The following is a 19,459-nucleotide window of genomic DNA, read 5'->3' on the forward strand; positions in this document are numbered from 1 at the left end:
TGCCTCCACTGCTCATGTTGCTTGAAACCCAGTCTTGTATTGTGAAATTTAGCCTAGGTATTGAGTAATCTGATTGGTTTAATTATTTGAGGCAGAAGGATCAGTAGAGAAGCTCCTAGCTCAGAATGTAGGCCTTTATCTATGCGGTCAGTCCATAAGAGGAGAAACCTGATTGGCTGAGCCCCACAATCCAGATGCTAAAGAAGACCAGTGAGAGCCTGATAATGGCGGGTATGTGACATCTGCTGGTATCTTTCACAGTTTCAGTGAGAACATTCCGTCCTGGATGGGTAGGATTCTCAAACTGCATGATATCCTTTGCCCCACCCCCCAGCTTGGACAATGCTAACTCTTATCTGCAGTGACCCTTTTTGAAATATGATGAGCAGGTTAAGACAACTCTGATGTAGCTGCTACAGTGAAGAGTTACACATTCCAGTGATCTGTGGTCTCGTGCAGAAGGGATGTGACCAAACAGTGTGGGCTGGACTGCCTCTTTAGGGGTGGGACCAAGCCGGATTTGCATATGGTCTTTCCCCTTTTGTAATGGCATGGCATGCGAAGAATGATGGTCTGAGGGGTTGCCCAGAGCAAAGCCAGAGGTTAAGATTCATTCCAAATCTTCCAGCCATGACCACTTGGTTTTTACATTCCAGTGATTTTCATCTAAAAATGAATACACTGTGCAACATGTAATGTGGGCAGAACCTTATTATTAGGGTCATTAATATTAGGCTATGCACTGAGTGCGGACATATCTTTAGGAAGCATTTTACAATCATAGAACGGTGTAATGTGGGGGATAACGAGGGAATAGCATTACTAGAAAGTTAGCAATCATAGTGTCGAAGATCGAGGGCTTCACCCTCGTCCAGTAATATTTTGATTGTGTTCACTGTTCCCTTCTGGGCGCTATTCTGATTATAACAACTACATAGAGGACCCTAATATCTATGGTGACGCTATACTGTTAGAATGCATTGACAGATCATATAGCCTGGACCCCATGCTGCATGTTTCTTGGTGCACACCGCTTGACCAGAGGTGAGGAAGTGCTTGCAGACTGAGCAGGTAAGATAGCTCTGTGATGTAACCATTCACTGCTAGGAGATCATTGTGAACTGCACATTCCGACAAGGCCGACCCAGTCTTTCATCCTTGAGTAGTGCTTCCAAATGGCAAAACTCGGCTTGCGCACACTATGTTATAACAGATTGCTATTAGATCTAGAGGTCTCCCTGACACATAGCCATGCTCTGAGGTGTCAGTGTTCAGCAGAGGATTTAGGTGTGAGGCAACCGTGCACAGGAGTACACCACAACAGAGGAGCATTGGTGCTTGAGTAATCCGTTGAGCTGGGGCAATGTTCTCCACATATCAACAACAGGCAAGAAAGCGCTAACACACTTCTGATGTTGGACATGTGGGCCTAATTCACAGGAGCGTTTTATAATGGCAAAACCACATTGGAACACGGTCTGTGAATAAGGGCATACATGTCCTTTTTCTCACCTTTGCTGTAAGTGAGCATAAACCATAATGATACAGAGTGACAAATGTGATACTTAAAAAAAAAAACAGGAAACAGCAACCGGAAGAGAAACCAGGTGTGTTTTTCTAGTAATACTTATCTGAAGAACACACACAGTTCAGCTCCACTTGGTTGTAGCCACAGCTGCGCTCTTTCCCCTTTGCACACTTTTCCTGTTTTCACTCCCATCTCCCCTTTTAACTTTATTTTTCACAGTGGAGATACCAGGATTTAATCGTTCTGCTTGTATCACTATGCCGATCAGAATACCGAAGGCTTGTCTGCTTTAGCCAGAGGTATTTTCTGCAAAGTGATTTCAAAATTCAAGTGGCAGGAGACACGACATATTTATTTATTTATTTGTTTGTTTATTTATTTATTTATTTATTTATTTATTTGGGATCCACTTATGTATTCAAGAAGAACAACATTAAATCAAGTATTTTGTTTAATCAACATTTACTGCTATCAAATGTAATTGTGCACAGACTAAAAGGTTGGCATACTTTAGAGGAGCATGATGTAGGTTTTCTTTGATACATTCTGTTTCATTCATATTCGGTAGCATAGGTACACAAAGAAATTAAGCAATATTATGTCTATGCATAACTACCGAATTTCAGGAAATTAAAACCATATCATGGTTAAGGAAGTAAGGTCACTCAGACGCAAAGTGGGATTCGCACACAATGCAGCACACACATAAATCTACACGGTTATGTGCACGCCACGTACTGGTGTACCAAGCATGCCATATGGTTGGTCTAGCAGAGTCTCTCTTCCAGCCTCTCTCTTTGCTCCCTCGCATTCTCTTTGTGCTCTCTTTCTCTCTGTCACTCTCTTTGTGTCACTGTAGGTCTCTGCCTCTAAGTGGATTGGAGTTAAACAAAAAAACAGGGCGTCACAGATGTGTTTGTGTGTTTCTTTTTGTTGCAACACCAGCTTATTACAACATATATCCTTTTTCATTGTACAATGTTTATTTCTAGAGATCATTTGCTGTGTAAAGTGTGATCATACTATTAATGGTACAGTTGTCTTACTGTTTTATTGAGAAAAGCACTTAATAAAAACATTGAATAATATATAAATAACTTTCTGATGGAAAGTTATCATTCCAAGATGGACAGACTTGTTAAAAGGGCTGTATGCTTGAATCACTAAGTACATAATGGGTTCATAGTGATTTTTTCGACAGTCATAGTTTCGAAATACAACTGTTTCGACACAAAAGCATCGAAAAAAAGTTTCAAATGCATTTTTTTTAATGGGGGGGTTCCCCCCATGGGTGGGGGGGGTCCCCCCAACCACCCATTTTCTTTTTAAAACAAACTTTTTTTTTATATGAAAATAAAATATAACCAAAAACATGAAAAAAATGCATTCGATTTTTTTTTCAAAACTTTGTATTCGAAACATTTGTCATTCGAAACTATGTTTTCGAAAGAATGACTGGATAGGTACATAATGCACACTAGGCCTTGTTTTCCTTTTGTTTTTCATAAAACACACCCAACATTGAAATGTTTGTAGCATACAGCAAATTTCCAGATTCAAATCTACGCATTCTTAACAAAGGCACCGATGCTGACCTCTTCAGGCCCCCTTTGGCCCACCTTATCTCTACCTTCTCCTCTAACTTTCAGTGTTATGCGGATGACACTCAGCTGTCTTTCAGGCTCCGCTCAGCCTCCTCTCCCCTCTTGTTCATTCCTGACTGTCTATCCATGATTCAGGAGTGGTGCACATCCAACAATCTCTCCCTTAATGCCAGTAAGACTGAGATCCTTCTCATTGGGACCCCTGCTCCCAGTTACTCTCTCTCACTTGGGCTGCCCTCCCTGTGCCCTCTTCCTTCGCCTTCCTCTGAGGCAAAAAACCTTGGTGTCATCTTCACCTCCACCCTCTTCTTCTCTCCTCACATCACTGATCTTGCCAAGAAGGCCAACTACCAGCTGCACCTCCTCAGAGGTATTCTTCCTTTTCTCACTTTCCCCCAGACGCTCACTTTCTCTAGAGCCCTGGTTCTATCTTGGATGGACTACTGCAACAACCTCTTTCTCAAACTTCTTTCCTCTACTCTCCGCCCTCAACTAATCCAGAACATGACTACAAGACTCGCCCTTGGCCTCAAGCCCAGGGACTGTATCTCACTAGCCCTGAAATCTCACCACTGGCTCCCGCTGGTAGCAAGGATCAAGTTCAAGAACCTCTGCATTGTCCACAAGGCTTTCTGGGGCCAGGGACCAAGTACATCCACATCTCTCTTCCTAAACACCTTCCTACTCAAGCCCTTCATACAGCCACCTCCAACTCTCAAACGCTTCTCCAGGCAGAGAGTAAGAGGTAGATCTCTCTTCTTTGCAGGTCTTTCCCTCTGGAATGGACTCCCTACCCCTCTTAAACTTGAGCCGGACCACCTGAAGTTCTGGAAGCAGCTCAAAATCTTCCTTTTAACCTCTGCTTTCTCTCTCTCTCCCCTGCGGACCTACCTATCTGCTGCGCTGACTGGTTGCCTGTCTACTCTCAGAGTCTCACTGGGTACCAGGCTCCTCCATGACCAGTAGCCCCTGCACTGCTTCCGGGCCTACTGCAAACTTAGGGGCTGTAACTGGAAACCTACAGTCTCCTGCCTCCTTGCTCTTGCCCAGAGCTGGGCTGCCCTGGCTACACTTCCCCCTTCCCTCCCCCTGGCACTTCACCTCCCCCCTTGCACTTTGCATTATCGCAACTGCACAATCTGAATGACACAAGGCCTAGTCGACCGTTTACTTTATCTTCCCTCTGTCTTCCTTCCCTTGTCTTGTCACGCCTAGAAACACTTTTGTACAAGCGCTTTATAAATTACTTATATCATGTGTGGGAAAAAAAAACGACTGTTACATGAGTTTCCACTCGGGGTTTTAACGGTCTAAAGAGGATACGATTTTGATTCTCTGTACAGAATGTTGGTGGTGGGGTCGCAGGTTAAGAATGGCTGTTTTATTTGTTGCTTTTATTCATTGCTACAAACCCTCAGGCATCTGAGCACTGATTACCCATGGTGTGTGGTGCTCATTTATCAAGCTTGGACGGATGAAAGGCTGAGTTTGGTTGATTTGAACCTGCATCAGCAGGCTCTGCACCAATGTTAAAGCAAGCACTCTACTCGCTGTGCTATCTGACCGGCATGGTCAGACTGGCGTGGATTCAGGATGTATATAGCTGTATGATTTTCCAGAGTCTGGGGATGCACCCAAGGACGGTCTGCCTTCCGGTTCTTTCTTGGCTGCAACTAACGTGAGAATGTTGTGGTTTCTGCTGCTGTGGAGCCATCCAGACATGGTAATTGTTTCAACATGGTTGATTGAAACGTTATCATTGCTTTTCATGTAAAACAGGTCATTTTGCGGGTTATGGGCCTCATTACGCGGTAGGAGGTAGCCATGGTGCTATTAGCACCATGGCTACCCCCTTACCGCATACCGGTTCTCAGAATGGGTACTTACTGGGTCATTCCAACCTTGGAGGACCCGGTAAGTCCCCATTCTGAGAACCATTCCCCATTCCCATTTGAGCCCCCATAGGGCTCAATGGGAATGGGGAAGTAGCTAATAACGGTACCGCGACTTGCGGTACTGTTATTAACTCTGAAGTCCCTTAGCGGGTCCTGTCCTTAACACCTGGTAAGGAAGGGAACTGCTAAAGGACCTCGGAATATAGAAGTAAGGGATTACCGGCACCGGCACCCTTACCGGTGCCGGTAATCCCTTACCTTGTACCGCGCAATGAGGCCCTATGTGTGCTTACACAATTAACCCGTATGCTTGTCGTGTTTTAATCTTAGGAACTTTTTAAGACTTTGAAAATAATTTTAGAAACACTGACCCCCAATTTAAGCAAAATAAGTGCATTTTAAAGGCAATTAGACGTTGAAAGTTCCTAGTTTTACCTTCCTGAATAACTAATGTTTTCACTCCATTTCATGAAAATGTGGTATTGAATACAGAATTGCTCCGAACTATGCTGGCCATTACACTTCATGACGTTTCTTTCCTTTTTTATTCTCAGTGTTTCAAGATGTGCACGTGATGATATTTATTGGCTTTGGGTTTCTCATGACGTTCCTGAAAAGATACGGTTTCAGCAGTGTTGGAATCAACTTACTCATTGCCGCGCTCGGTCTCCAGTGGGGGACGCTGATGCAAGGCTTATGGCATCTTCACGACGGTCAGATCAACATTGACATCAAAAAGTAATGCATTTTGCAGCAGCGTTAGGACCTTGTGTTACTGTATTACTAAATTCATGATGGTTCATTCGTTGCATATGAATGTTGAAAGCATAAGAATAACTGCTGTAATATGTTAAGTACTTGAATTAAGAATTGTGCGGCGTTACTAGCATCCAATTAACGCATGGAGGAAGAGCTGTCATTGTATGAAATCAACAGCACGTTCTTATTGTCCCTTTGGTCCGGAAACAATGGCAGAAAAAATGCTGGTGATTCCGGCACCAGCATTTTTTCTCGACCAGGGAAACATATGTTTGGTATTGGAGGCAGAGATCTACTGGTAGGCAAGACCTGCTGGGGGTTCAGACTCCTACTGGAAAATAAATGCCAGAATAACCGTCGCTGGTAATTCCGGCAATCCCATCCATGGAGTCCTGGAATGTGAATTTACTGACATCGCCGCCGCCCGTAATATCCCAGTAATACCTGGATATCTAGTGACAGAAACAGTAAGGATGTTTTGCCGGTACCCCTCCGGAATTACCAGCTGGATACGGGCAAAACTGTAATGGGGGCCTGAGGATCATGAATACATTTTAGCTGAAGAGGGGGGCAGTTGCAGAATGTAGGTGCTTGGATAAGGCTTGACAACAGAAGCACCCTTCTTGACAGCAGGGTTTTCGGGAGGTTAGGCAGGGATGTATACAGAACGAGCTAAAGTCACAGAAGTTCTATCAAATACTGAGTCAGTCAATACATGTACTTGTGTGCCACGAAAAAGTGCCTTCATTTTGATTTGCTGGACAAGGCAATGGCTCCGGAGGAGGCTGAATGTGATCCATCTTGCTTCAGTGTGGAGTATCCCGGCTGTTGCCTATCTGTAGATCCTGTAGAAGATATGTGCCAAGATAGCAAATATACCAAAAGATTTACTTGGCATATGCAGCTGTTGATCGATTTACTTATTTGATACACTTTCTGGAGCACTAAACCGCACAGGTCGCTCGGTGCTCTAGCCTCATTGCGAAGTGGAAAAGGTAGGGTGAAAGGTGGGTTCTGAATGATAAAAGAGAGCTTGCTTTTTCGATCCCGGTGGTCAGAGTGTTTTTACGCTTTAGAGACTAGAGCCGCAAAGCACAGAGGAGCTTGTAAAGGAGCTGAAGGACAGGAAAAATGTATTACGATCTACGTTGACGATGTGCGCTGATGGAGTGCTTTTATCTTTTGAGCATGATAATGTCAGGTTGTTAGCCATTTCAACGCTCAACGGGGCAGTTTTCTATTGCATTTCATATTCTACCCTAAACCAGCAGAGAGAGCTCTGTTAGTTCTGGAGATGTTTTCTTTTTCAAAAGGCCACGGAAAAGGTGCACTTCTTGACGCTGCACCCTTCAAAGCTTGTCCACTTCATGTAGAAGAAGAACCACATACAAGGGATTGATGTAATGACGTCTGCAATACACTTCTGCCCCTCTGACCAAGGTCTTGTGTTTGAGGGACAGAAAGAGGGCCAGTAATTTTGAAGTTAAAGCTGGGCATGCAGCAAGAGTATTCTGCTCATTAAAAGGTACTGCTAGATGTCTGACTTGGTATGTAAGGGGAGTTTCTGAACAGGGGACAGATTGGGAGGTCTTCCAATATTATTCCCTATGGTGTGCACCAGGGAGCATGAGCTCAGTTTTGGCGCCATTATGTCGAAGATAGTGATCTCTACTGCATTCTAGGATTATGTCCAAGCAAATCTCGAGATGCTATTTCCCTCGGACATCATCATAGACTGTATATCATCTGCATAAGACTGAGGCGGTTAAAGAGAGCGGGTAGAAACATGTTGACAAGGCAGGAGACTGACAGGCTACCTGCGCATCCACACAAGAGAGGGATGAGCAAAGGGGCCCATCCAAACTTTCCAAGACTTGTCCTTTAAGAAGTAAAGATGCTAACATATGTTCATGTCACCTGGGTGGGTTGCATCTTGTATGTATGGAGCAGGGTGGTATGATCCGCAACGTCAAATGTCCCAGTGAAGTCCAACATCACCCGCAACAGCCATTACTCTTTTCTACTGTTGCTATGTCCATTCCCCCACCTGTGAGAGGACAGGGACTATCAAGGTAAGCACTTTTGATGGCAAGGAAAGACATGTAGGGAAGTTAAGCAGTGGTAAGGGAAAAGAGTAGAAGGAGATGAAGAGATGTGCGGAAGGCAGCCAGAGAGGGGGAGTGTAGAAAGATGCATAGGTGAGGGGAAGCGAAGGGAGGATGAGCAAGCGAAGTTACGGGATACATCTTTCTTATGGGCACCCTGAGGAAAAATACTGCCTACACCACTTTATCAACATGGGAACCCAAGGGAAGATCATGGCCAATTATCACAGAAGTAAGACACCCGCCACAGGTCCAAAGAAAAGAAAACCCATGAAGAAAACCCATCATTATTTCCTTGTTTATATAGATTTCCACAGAAGGGACTTGCCTAAAATGTTGAAAGCAATTAATAGTTGCAACAAGACCAGAAATTCACAACCACTTACAACCACTTTTGCTAATCTTCATCCTGAGGCCGCCTAGAAATGAAAACATAATGGAATCTGCCCCTACATCAGGCCTCACCCCTGACTGCACGGCAGATACTTTTAGCCTTCAGAAATTGGTGGAGCTACTCAAGAAGCTGTGAAGATCTGGTAATGGCCTGTAAGATGTTTAGCAGTAAGGTAAAGATGATGGTATGTGTATCAATGGGGCCTAACAAGATGGAGTCTGAGGTTGTTAAACACCCTTAGATGGTGGAAGTAAACCTCTATTGTTGGTCATCACCAGTTTTCAGACATTGTCCTACCATAGCATATTCGAATGAACACCGATATTAGTACACATTTCTGAACTAAATATGTCTCATTGTGGGATGGTGTATATTGGCAATCTTGCTGTGATTATATAAGAGAAATTTAGGACAGCGTGAAGCACAAATATACGTAATGGACATGCTTAAATAGGCAATTCTCGTAAAGAGCAATAGTTCTCAAAAACAAATAAAAATCGTTATATTAAATCATTTTATCATAATTAAATACCAATTTTGTCATACAAGTAGGGTCAATTATGTAGCTATTGGGGGAAGTGCTGCGTGATTATTTGTTATACTTCCACTTAGCAAAAATAATGAACCTTGAATTCTACCAATGAAAAATCCTCTAACTTATGGAACAGAGTAACATTCTATTAACATATGGATTCTCTGACTTCATATGTATTTATGTATTTATTAAAGATCAAATATTGTTAACCGCATATTAACAAAGGCAAGTTATCAGTGACTTGTGTGTTAGTCAGTTGTAATCTATCTATGTATATATAAAAGTCAAAATGTATTTGGGGCGGGATTTGTGGCAAAGTGTTGTTCCATATACAATTCCACAGAAACTACAACAGATCCAAAATACAGCAGCCAGACTACTCCTCAAACTATCAAGAAGAGAACACATCACCCCTGCCCTAAAAACACTACACTGGCTTCCAGTAAAACATTGCATCACCTTCAAAACAATGTGCATAACGCACAGGGCAATCAGTGGACAAGGAGCAGAATTCCTACAAAAGAATATCACAATCTACAAGCCAACAAGACCCCTCAGGTCAAGCAACGAAATCCGCCTGGAACCAAAGCCATAACTCACGAAAAAACTTGGAGGCATCTCCTTCTACCACTTAGCCACAAAAACCTGGAACAACATACCAAAAGAAATAAGAAACACCAAATATCACCTAACATTTAGGAAATTACTTAAAACATGGCTCTTCAACACCACAGACTCAAACTGAAAACTGAAACAACAGAAATGAAAGGGATGACTAAACTGGAGTGAACACGGACAGCTCCCAGAACCGACTGGGAAGCTCCCATGGCACCTGGATAGGTGACGCCGGGCGGAATGGAAGACAGGCGACACCCATGGAGACGGAATCAACAACCCCACCTAATCCAACCCATCACCCGCTCTCGCCCCTTAGTTGCCACCAGGTACCACAGTGTTGTGGAATTGTTGGGATATTGGCAATCACCACACTAGCTGAGCTGTGGACATTGGCAGGTGCACTGGCCGTATGAGTGGGAAGGGAAGACAGGTAGGGCTGCGAGGGAGGCTGGTGGAGGAGGGGGCCAGATGTGAAAGGGACCTTGAAGGGCGGACCGACCCAGATCAGGACAGAGGCACAGGGGAAACCCAACTGGAGAGATTACACAAGCCCAGCACCTCAATTCAGGATAAGAGATGCCAACTAACCAATTGCACTAACCCCCCTCCTCCCTTCCTCTTTCAGAGCTGCCAGAGCACCATGGGACCACTCCGGTGGTGATAGTGCGTGGTACAAATGTCCTTTAACATTAACATTAACATGTTTCACCGATCAGCACCAAACTTTGCATAGTTGCCTGTTAGGACCCCTTGACCATTACTGGCTACATGACATTTGGACACCCCATCCATTTTCCCCTGATTTCAGAAAAAGTCAACATTTGTTTTTGGTTTTCTTGTTTATTTGCAAAGCGTTGTTCCTTATATAATTCCACACCATGTCATCAATCTGCACCAAATTATGCATAGTTACATGTTAGGACCCTCTGGACGTTACTGGCTGCTTGGCATTTGGACACCCCACCCCCTTCCCCGGATGTCAGCACAAGTCAAAATGAGTCTGTGGGATAGATTTATGCTTTTTTTGCATTTATACTAAGCATGTTAGTTAATCTTTGACTTGAAAAAAGCAGAACATATTTAAGCAAAGATTGTGCTCAACACCATATTTATGTCAACCATGGTCTGCAGTTGACAATATGCTTTTTAATAACATTTACATCAATGCCCTAAACATACCCTTGACCCATGTATCATTTATATACACACACACATTAAAAAATAATTGTTGCAGAAGCAGCACATATAGTTGTAATGCATTCACTTAGACTGGATAAATAACCTCTTTCCCCTTCTCAGTCCCCTGATGTCAGCTCAGGTGCACGCCCGGGAGATTCTCCTGTCACTGGAAGTTACCTGAACATTATTTACATGTCCAACACCGTGACTTTCATAGATTGAGATTAGAAAAACAGAAAAATAAATTGCTGATAATTTGGGAGTTGTCATTTGCTTTGGGGAGAGAAATGAAGGGGTCAAACGTGAAACGTGAGGCCTATGTGCCAACTGTGAGGGGGTCAAAGAAAACGTTTTATTGATGGCCAGATGGCCAGCCTGTCAGGGGTAATATCTGTCACAGAAAAGTGAGATGTTGAGTATGGTGACATACCGTCATTATAAGGTTTTTATAAAATATGCTCTAGCAATTTGAAGCGTCTTTTGTGCTAGATGGAATTACAAATGAAAGACCACAGACCAAATAGCTGGCCAGACTCATAGAATGTGGCAAAACACTACTGTATTCAAAGTAGGGAGACCTGGCAAGAATCAAACTAATGCATGTACTCTCACAAAGCAGCTTGATTACACAGAGGTTCTTATACCCCAATATGCATCATCTATGACGTCATTCTACATCGCAAAATACAGACCCTATCGAGGGGATGTAATGGTTAAGGAAACATATCTACTTAAAGGATATGTAAGAATTAGTGCATCATTGGCTACCCCTTATCTCTAGGGCACACATTGAACTGTCTCTACATACATACAGTACTGATTATAATGAACAAACTCTCAGTGGATTTGTCTTTGCAACATTGTATGTTAGGTTGTCCCTCAAACCCACTGTTGGGTGCAGATGTTTGCTGAGCTCCTGTAATCATACTCCATTGTGGTACCAAAGCCTGGTGTGCCTGCGCTGGCTGCAGTTGTACCTGTTGTGCTAGCATGGGTAATTGCTTTTGCTGTGGCACTGATTGCATTTGCCAGGATTGCTGCCATATGTCTAGGCCTGCGTGTGGTCTTGGGCATAATATTCCTGGGATTCTGCATTAAATTGTGGAGCATAACCTATCCCCACCTTGAGGCTTGCCAATTCTGTTGTATGGCTCCTATGCTTCTGCATGTCCTAGCTGTGTCCTATTTTTCTGCAATTCTAACATTGGGGTGGCTATGTGCCATTAAATCCTCCCCTTCCCTAAGAGCTTTACAATCCACCTCTTCCTACTCCTCTAGACCCATTCCCTCTTCATCTTGGCCAAATGGTGTTCCCACTCTGATCTGTGGGATACCCAGCATTGTTTTGCTGTCCTAACTGTATCTCTTGTGTCACTCTTCCTTCGTTACTCATCAATACTGCTGCTTCTATGGCTATTTTTGATAACTTCTACTGAACTAGATTGGCTTCCTCCTGCTTTCTATTCTCAGCTTTCTTTCTGTTCTTCTCCTGCATTAATCAACAATAATGCACAGTTGTCAAATATATTTCTGGCCATGGCTTCTCTTCCAATCCCACCTGTTTTTCCAATTGCCGTTGCACTGGCTCGTCAACCCATGACACGAAATGTGGTAAAATAATGCTACCATTTTAGTCCACAGTTCACAAGTCTCCTGATGCCATTTATCCTGAATATCTTGAATATAAGCAACAGGATCTTCATCCTCCCTCATCTTCCTAGTCATAATCGCGTGACTATTGTCCTTCTGCGCGTCATCAAGATCTAATCTGTTTAAAGACAATGTTCTGTACTCGTCTGTTATGACATCATCTAATCTACCTTCAGTTCCCCTTAATGGGACCCCACTGCATTCTTCTTGGGTTTTATACCCATTTTTATCCCTCATTTGCCTGTATAAATTCCCAAGCCTTTGCTCTATTTCTTCTGTATCTTGCCCACCAGCTCATCCTGGTATCGACATTCCTTGCAGCTCCATACGGGACTATTGTGATCGTCTCTCACTCCAATCTTTCTCTTGCATCAGTTGCCACTATACTCCTATGACATAAATATTATATCTTGTTATCTTTTAATTAATTCTTCTCTTCTCCTCATTTCCAACAATTCATCTTCCTCTGTCCTTCTTTGCAACCTACATACTTTCATTCTCTAGGCTTCTATCTCTTCTCGTCTCTTCTCTTCTAACCTCTCCTTTTCTTTCCTTGCCTCATATCTTCTTCTTTCTTCCCTTCGCTTGTGTTCTTTATCCCTTCCTTCTTTGTATGTTCTACCTCTTCCCTATCTTTCTTTTCCCGCTCTTCTCTTTCCTATCTTTCTCCAACCCCATCAATGCTCTTATCATCTAGCCTCAGTAATATTTGTCCTCCCATCCATTCATTCTGTACAAACGCTATTGCCGTAGCTTTATCCTTTATTTATTTTTGCTTCTTCACTTCTTCCTCTATCTCTTTTGTCTGTCTTTTCATCAATCCGTTTACTTTCATTGCGTGTTAATATATCTTTGCATTTTCTGTTTTTTCTCTCTTCTGCATTATCCTCCCTGTCATATGTGGGGGGGCACATACGTTGGATTAACATACTGTTTGCTGCTTTTAATTCCTTTAAAGGATAAAACCCTTTCTCCTCTGTATCTACACTCTCATTTATGGGAGGGGAGAGGGGAGCCAGAGGTGGTTTATCCTCCCCTTTATGCTGATTAGTCATGAACTCGTTTTCGGCTGGATCTTCTTTCTCACTCTGATACATCTTCCATAACTCTAAAATGGCCAGCCTTCTTTGCAACTTTATTTCTCTTATATATGGCATGTAAATAATTTGTCATAATCCCCAATATGGTTTTCAACAGTGAACCCTCCTGAGGCCATGGCAGGAGTGACTCATTTGTTGTGCCTCGATCCCATACTAAGTGATAATTCCTAATCTCTGCTGTATATCTTGGCAGTGTCCCATACAAATGTAAAACTGGAGTGCCCCCCATAATGGTGAGTTGATCTGGACTGGCGATACTTACCCAATATTTTATCCGGTACTTTTTTTAATCAAATATAAAATATACCACGCTGATCAATTAGCACATGCACCCTCAATCACTGTTTATAATCCCAAAAGGAACTATTTTAACTGCATTCATTTTTATTTAAAAATGTATACAATGGTATTCTATTTGCTCCTTTGTTTACAATTTCTATCAAGTTTTATTATCTCACTCTTTTATTATAAGTATTTTAAGAGTCTCTTCATTATTTAAAGATTAATTTCCATTCATTTTTACCCTCCCGATAGACGTCAATCTCATGGTCAAAAAATCTATCAATCACCAAAATCTTTTACTATCGTTTTATATCTATTAGTTTAAACACAACAAAAGCTTTATATTGACATTTACATTACCCCACACATGTGCACTTTTTTAATTTTAGTGCGTACGCCTTCCTTTACTATTTTAGCGAATGTATTGACTCCATTTTGGTTTGATATGCACCCTTCTGTGGGCCTTGCCTCAGGAATCCTTAACTTTTTAGTTCATACCCTTCTGTCCCTCTTGGAACCACGACTCGAGGTATCTACTTCTTCTCTTTATAATCCCCCCAAAAATCCTCTTATTTTGTACAGTTATTATTTACAACACAATCCATCCCTCCATTTTTTCCACTATATATGTTCTACTTACGTCTGTGGGTCAGCTGAAATCTCTCGGCATCAACTCTCCCACAATCGGCCAGTTCTCCTTTCATCCATGGGGCTCCTGCGGGGACTGGACAGGAATTTCTGACAACCGTCTCTTCTAACATGTGTTTTCTGTGAGAACAGTAGGATGCTTGAAGGGAGTCATGGCTTGCATCCATTCTGTACTATGTCAATGGTAACCTAGTAATAACTGATGACTACCCATGCTCTGCAATCACTACTCCCTTCTCCCATCTGCCTGGTGAAAGCACTGTTCCCCAGATTTGCATTTGACCTCTGTTCTTCGATCTGCGAGATTCTTCTGAAGTTTTTCCTGCAGTCTCCATTTTCTTGTACAATTCTCTTCTGATTTCTGCTCCTTTTACTACAGGTTTCTCGTATCTGATCACAATATTCTTTGTTTAGGCATTGTTTCTTGTCTTTATGTCTTGAACATAGTCATCTTCATTTGGATCTGTTTTTTCAGTTGCCCATTTGAGAGAAGCATCACTTCCCATGAACTGACCTCTGGTCTTGCACATTGCTATGTGGACAGACAGTGTGCTCTCTGAGCATCTATCTCGATAGCTACAAAGATGTTTGACTTTCCCATGTTGTAGGGCAGAAGTTCACGTACAAAGCATTCATCATCCGAAGTTAGCCTTCCAACTTCCTTCTTGTGTTGGTACCATACGTTGTTTCCCAAATGTGCTGTGCTATCCAGGTAATCATGCAATTCATTATTGTCTTCTTGGGTGCTTCTTCTGGCTCCTATTCATTTGATATGATTTTGATATGAGCGTCAATAAGCATGTCATGCAGTACTTCTGTATAGCTCCTTCTTGCTGGAAGATTCTCAGTCATCTCCATCAATGATCCGGGTGTTTCCATTTGTACTGTTTGAGTAGGAGAAAATGCAATACGCTTCATCCTTTCAACATACCAACTAGGCATGAAAATGTCTCTCAACATTTCTGTCCATGTCCTCCTTTTAGGCACTGCCCTGATCTCATGCCTCGCAGGAACAGGTGTGCTTTCAGGTGTTGTCTCTATTTGCTTATTCTCCAAAGCCTTTTGTCTCTTTAAACATTCAGCTTTCTCCATTTGTCTCTCAACTTCTCTTGGCGTAAAACTTCTCATTCTTATTTGTCCAAACATCCCCCATTCTCTGGACTGTGATTCTGAAATTATTGATACTAGACCAGGTGTGTTTGTACTCATTATCTGTATAGGTGTAACTTTGATCATTCCCTTATCTGGTTTACTTTGCCGACCCTGTCCTGGTGTTTCAATTCATTTGCTAAAACAAGTGTCGTGTGTGTGTGTCATTGCTTATCAAGTCCATTTCAAGATCAGTCACTCTATCATTCTTTCTTGGAACAGGAATGACTATGTAGGGTCTGGGCACTTTTTGTAGGTATCATGCGTACATCCCCATGTGGGTGCACGGGAACAACACTTTGTGCACCTATAAAAAATGCGGTTCTAGTTGTTAATAACAGTAATATGATTATGAATATAATGCATGCATAGATAATGCATCTATATGTCATTTTACAGCATTTGTTCCTAGGCCAATATGGATGTATCTCCTCCTGAGGGAGAACAATGCTACTGCTTTGACTGCCCATCTAAATCATCTAAGGAAGCAAAAACTGGTTATTTAATACATTTTCATTATTATCACTTCCTTTTGAGTTCTGCTGTCAGTGCTTCACGGATCAATAGTTCTGGACTAGTTGTCCTCTGAATCTGGATAATGGACTGTCTGTTGTCTCTGGAAACAGTTCTGTTTTGCAATTTAATGTTCCAACAATGAACAATGACCTCGGCAAGTATACGTGTTCCATATAGACCAGTTCCCAGTCTATACCCCAAATCTGCTTCACTCAAGATGACATGTTGCTTCCCTGTCAGCATAAAAAGTGTATTTCTTGTCCACACTTCCACCATCTGTCCCTCGAATGAAAGTCTCTACACGCTTCTGTGATTTGGCTCAAAATAGATTGAGACTTGGATTATGATCCCATTTAGACGCATACTTAAGTTTGCAGTGTTCGCTGGATCACGGATGAATGTGAGCACGTCAGTATCAGTGTGTCTCCCAACAAAATCTGACAAGTCTTCAATTAAGCGAAAGAACACCACATTGGCCAGTCTATGATTTTCTGGTGATAGGGACATTTGTCTTGTCCTCTCTGTACTCTGGAAGGAAAATACATTGTTCTGTGATCACTGTGAGTATGTTTGATATTGTCTTTTCATTATCAGGATCTTACAAAAACTCTGTTAATCTTGTAAGTCTCCCCACCAATGACTGGTAGGACCTCAATACCAATTTAAAATAGGTCAGTATGTTCCTGGTGAGGTCACTATTGTGTGGCACCATAAGTAAGTCCATACAACGATTCTGCATTAAATGACTCAGGATACTGCATTCTCTTCCAATTTATATATCCCTGATCAAAATTTGGCATGGCTTTTCTTATCAAGGCTTCAGTGTGCCACAGTCCAAAGTCAGCAAGCTACGTGTGGCCCAATGAATGCAATTATCTTCTTTTACCCTGCAACTAGGATACACAGAGTGTTCGTATTTGTGTCCCTTTTACCTTATTTTGGTCAAAGGAAATGTCTTATACCTGGGCCACAACCTTATCACAAAGGTTCCTTGCTTTTTCACTTGACTGGTCATGCGTCCTTCTTCCTCATCATAGATCTCGTCTGCACTTGCTGTGGTTCTTCCCGTTTTCTGTAGTCTCTTCGGGTTGGGGTGCGGACAGAAGGGTCTCTCTGATATATGGCTTTATATCACCAAGCAAGATCCAAGCTCTCCTTCCCTGTGACTTGACTGCAGATGGCATTATGTCCTCCACAATAAAAGGGCCATGGAACCTTGCCTTGTCCCAGCTTTTCCTTGTGTGATTCTGAACTAAGACGGTATCCCTAGGGTATAGTTGAGGTACACGTAACTCTGGAACCTTGTATGTTATAGTATCTCCTTCTGTGTTCTGTACTGCCCTACACCCTCCTTGTTGCTGCAGCTGTCCTGAAATTACAGAAAAACTAGATGTCATGCAGTTCAAGTAGTTTTGCTTTACCAATCCTAACACTTCTCCTGTTGGCTGAGCATTATATCTAGCTCGAGTTTGAAGCATTAAAGGCATCTGCATTTTTCTGCCAGTCACAATTTCGTGTGGCATAATATGATGGTCAGAACCAGGCTGGTTTCTGAGTGCATACAATGCCAGTGGACAGCAGTGCAACCATCCTTTCTTCAGAGTAAGCTTCAACGTGGTTATCCTTTCCTTTAACAACCCATTGAGCTTCTCGCATATGCCATTCCCTTGTGGATGATACCCAGACAAAAACTCATGCTTTATACCAAGCAACAAGCTGATCTCTTCAAATACTGCACTAACAAAATGAGGACCGTTATCTGATCTCATCACTTCATAAACTCCCCATCTGGGTAACACTTCCCTCACCAAGAATTTGGCTACACAGTTAGAGTCTGGGTGTGTACATGGATCTGCTTCTATCCATCTAGAGAATGGACACACCACAACAATTACAAGTGATTATCACACTAACCTGCAGGGTTTTTTAATTAATCTATTCACTATCTACTGGTAGCTTCTTGTTCTATCAGCCGGTTGGCAAAGGACATGTGATATTGCTAAGGACCCGAAGTTACTTATGTCGACAGTCGATGGGTATCTTTATCTAATCTAACCATCTAACTCTGCTACCAAGTGAACTGGATGATCTCCACACAGCCCGTTAAAATGAGTAGCAGTAGCCTCGAGATAGATGGGGTTGCACATTCATACTCATGCATCAAATAATTAAGGCAACTCAATAGTTTGGCAAAGTGAGTCCGTTTAATGACAAGTTCATGAAACGGGGAGTACAACGAACATCAGCAAATGCTTGATCTTCTCGCACTGTTTACTTTTAGAAAAAACACAATATTTATAGCAAAAACTCATCATTGCTGATGTACAACTTGGCAACGTTTTATGTCATTCTACGTGGCAACCTTAAAAACCTAACATTCAACGTGATTTGTTATAGGAAGGTAACTTAACATAGGTACTATATCTATAAATGGTAATGGGGAGAGGGGATTGGATAATCAATGTCAGGTGGGGCAACTAAGCTCTCTCTTCAAAATGGCCACTATGAACGTCACTTAAAGTACAATGTCCCATTGGCTCTACTCACTATAGGACCCTAGATTACATGGTCCACTATATTTGGGTTGGCATCAATCCCATTCATACTTTTCCATCTACGTCTAGCAGCATGCAGAAGGAACATCCAGGTGCAGAGCAGCTCGTGTGCACCCCAGCTTCCCACCAATTATGCTACATTCAATCATCACCTCAGTAGTCATGTGTCAATTACTTCTTTGTAGTTTGGCCTTGAGTCTGCTCTGTGCTCTGCAAACTTTTAAGGAGTATGTATATGGTGGGGATCCATGAGTAGGTGTCAAAGTCTCACTCTTCCAGCCTGCCTTTGTCACGTGACTGGACACCGTGAAATAGGCTTTTCTCTGTGTCTTTTCGTATATTTGATTTAATTCTACCAGTTCTCTGATGTCTGTGGCTTATCTTGACCTTTCTGAATGGGATCCTTTGTTCTCTTCTCTCCTTAATTGTATCCAATGTTGGCTTATTCCAGCCAGATAAGACCATGGCTTCTTGGCATGGTCATCCTTAGCTGAGTTTTGCTCTGTCTTGATTCTCGATTTTCTTGCTGTGACACACTCCATTTGAGGCCTTTTGTAACCTTTGTTCAATTCTGTTCATATGCATAGTGGACTTGCATTCATACATAAAGTGCTTCTTGAGGTATGTACTTGTAAACTTTGGCGCTTGCCGCAATCTATCGACTATTAAGCATAAACTAGCTTCACAATTTCTTTGCCTCTTTCAGTTACTTGCATCTGTACATGTTTAAACCAACTAAATATCTTCATCATGTATGTGGAATATGTTGCTTCATCTTGAGCTCAAGCTGTCACATATCCGTGGTATCTCCTTTATATTTTGTCTCTTTTCAGTATTCTTAGGTCATTAAATCTTCTATATGTGCGTCAGTCTGATTTCTTCTGACGCCACCATTCATCTTCCTTCATTATGTTCTTTGCTACTTCAGGTATTTTATTCAAA

The 19,459-nt window shown here is 42.2% G+C and overlaps 1 protein-coding gene across 1 annotated transcript in view; it reads left to right on the forward strand.

The window, feature by feature from the left end:
• Nucleotides 1-19,459, forward strand: part of RHAG (Rh associated glycoprotein) — a 196,304-nt gene that overhangs the window by 38,999 nt on the left and 137,846 nt on the right. The window contains exon 2 of the mRNA XM_069605769.1: nt 5,582-5,765. Coding sequence (XP_069461870.1) covers nt 5,582-5,765 — 184 coding nt within the window. The remainder of the gene's footprint in view (nt 1-5,581; nt 5,766-19,459) is intronic.

Source organism: Ambystoma mexicanum, chromosome 4p, assembly GCF_040938575.1.
Source record: "Ambystoma mexicanum isolate Mex_15411 chromosome 4p, UKY_AmexF1_1, whole genome shotgun sequence".
Lineage (NCBI taxonomy): Eukaryota > Metazoa > Chordata > Amphibia > Caudata > Ambystomatidae > Ambystoma > Ambystoma mexicanum.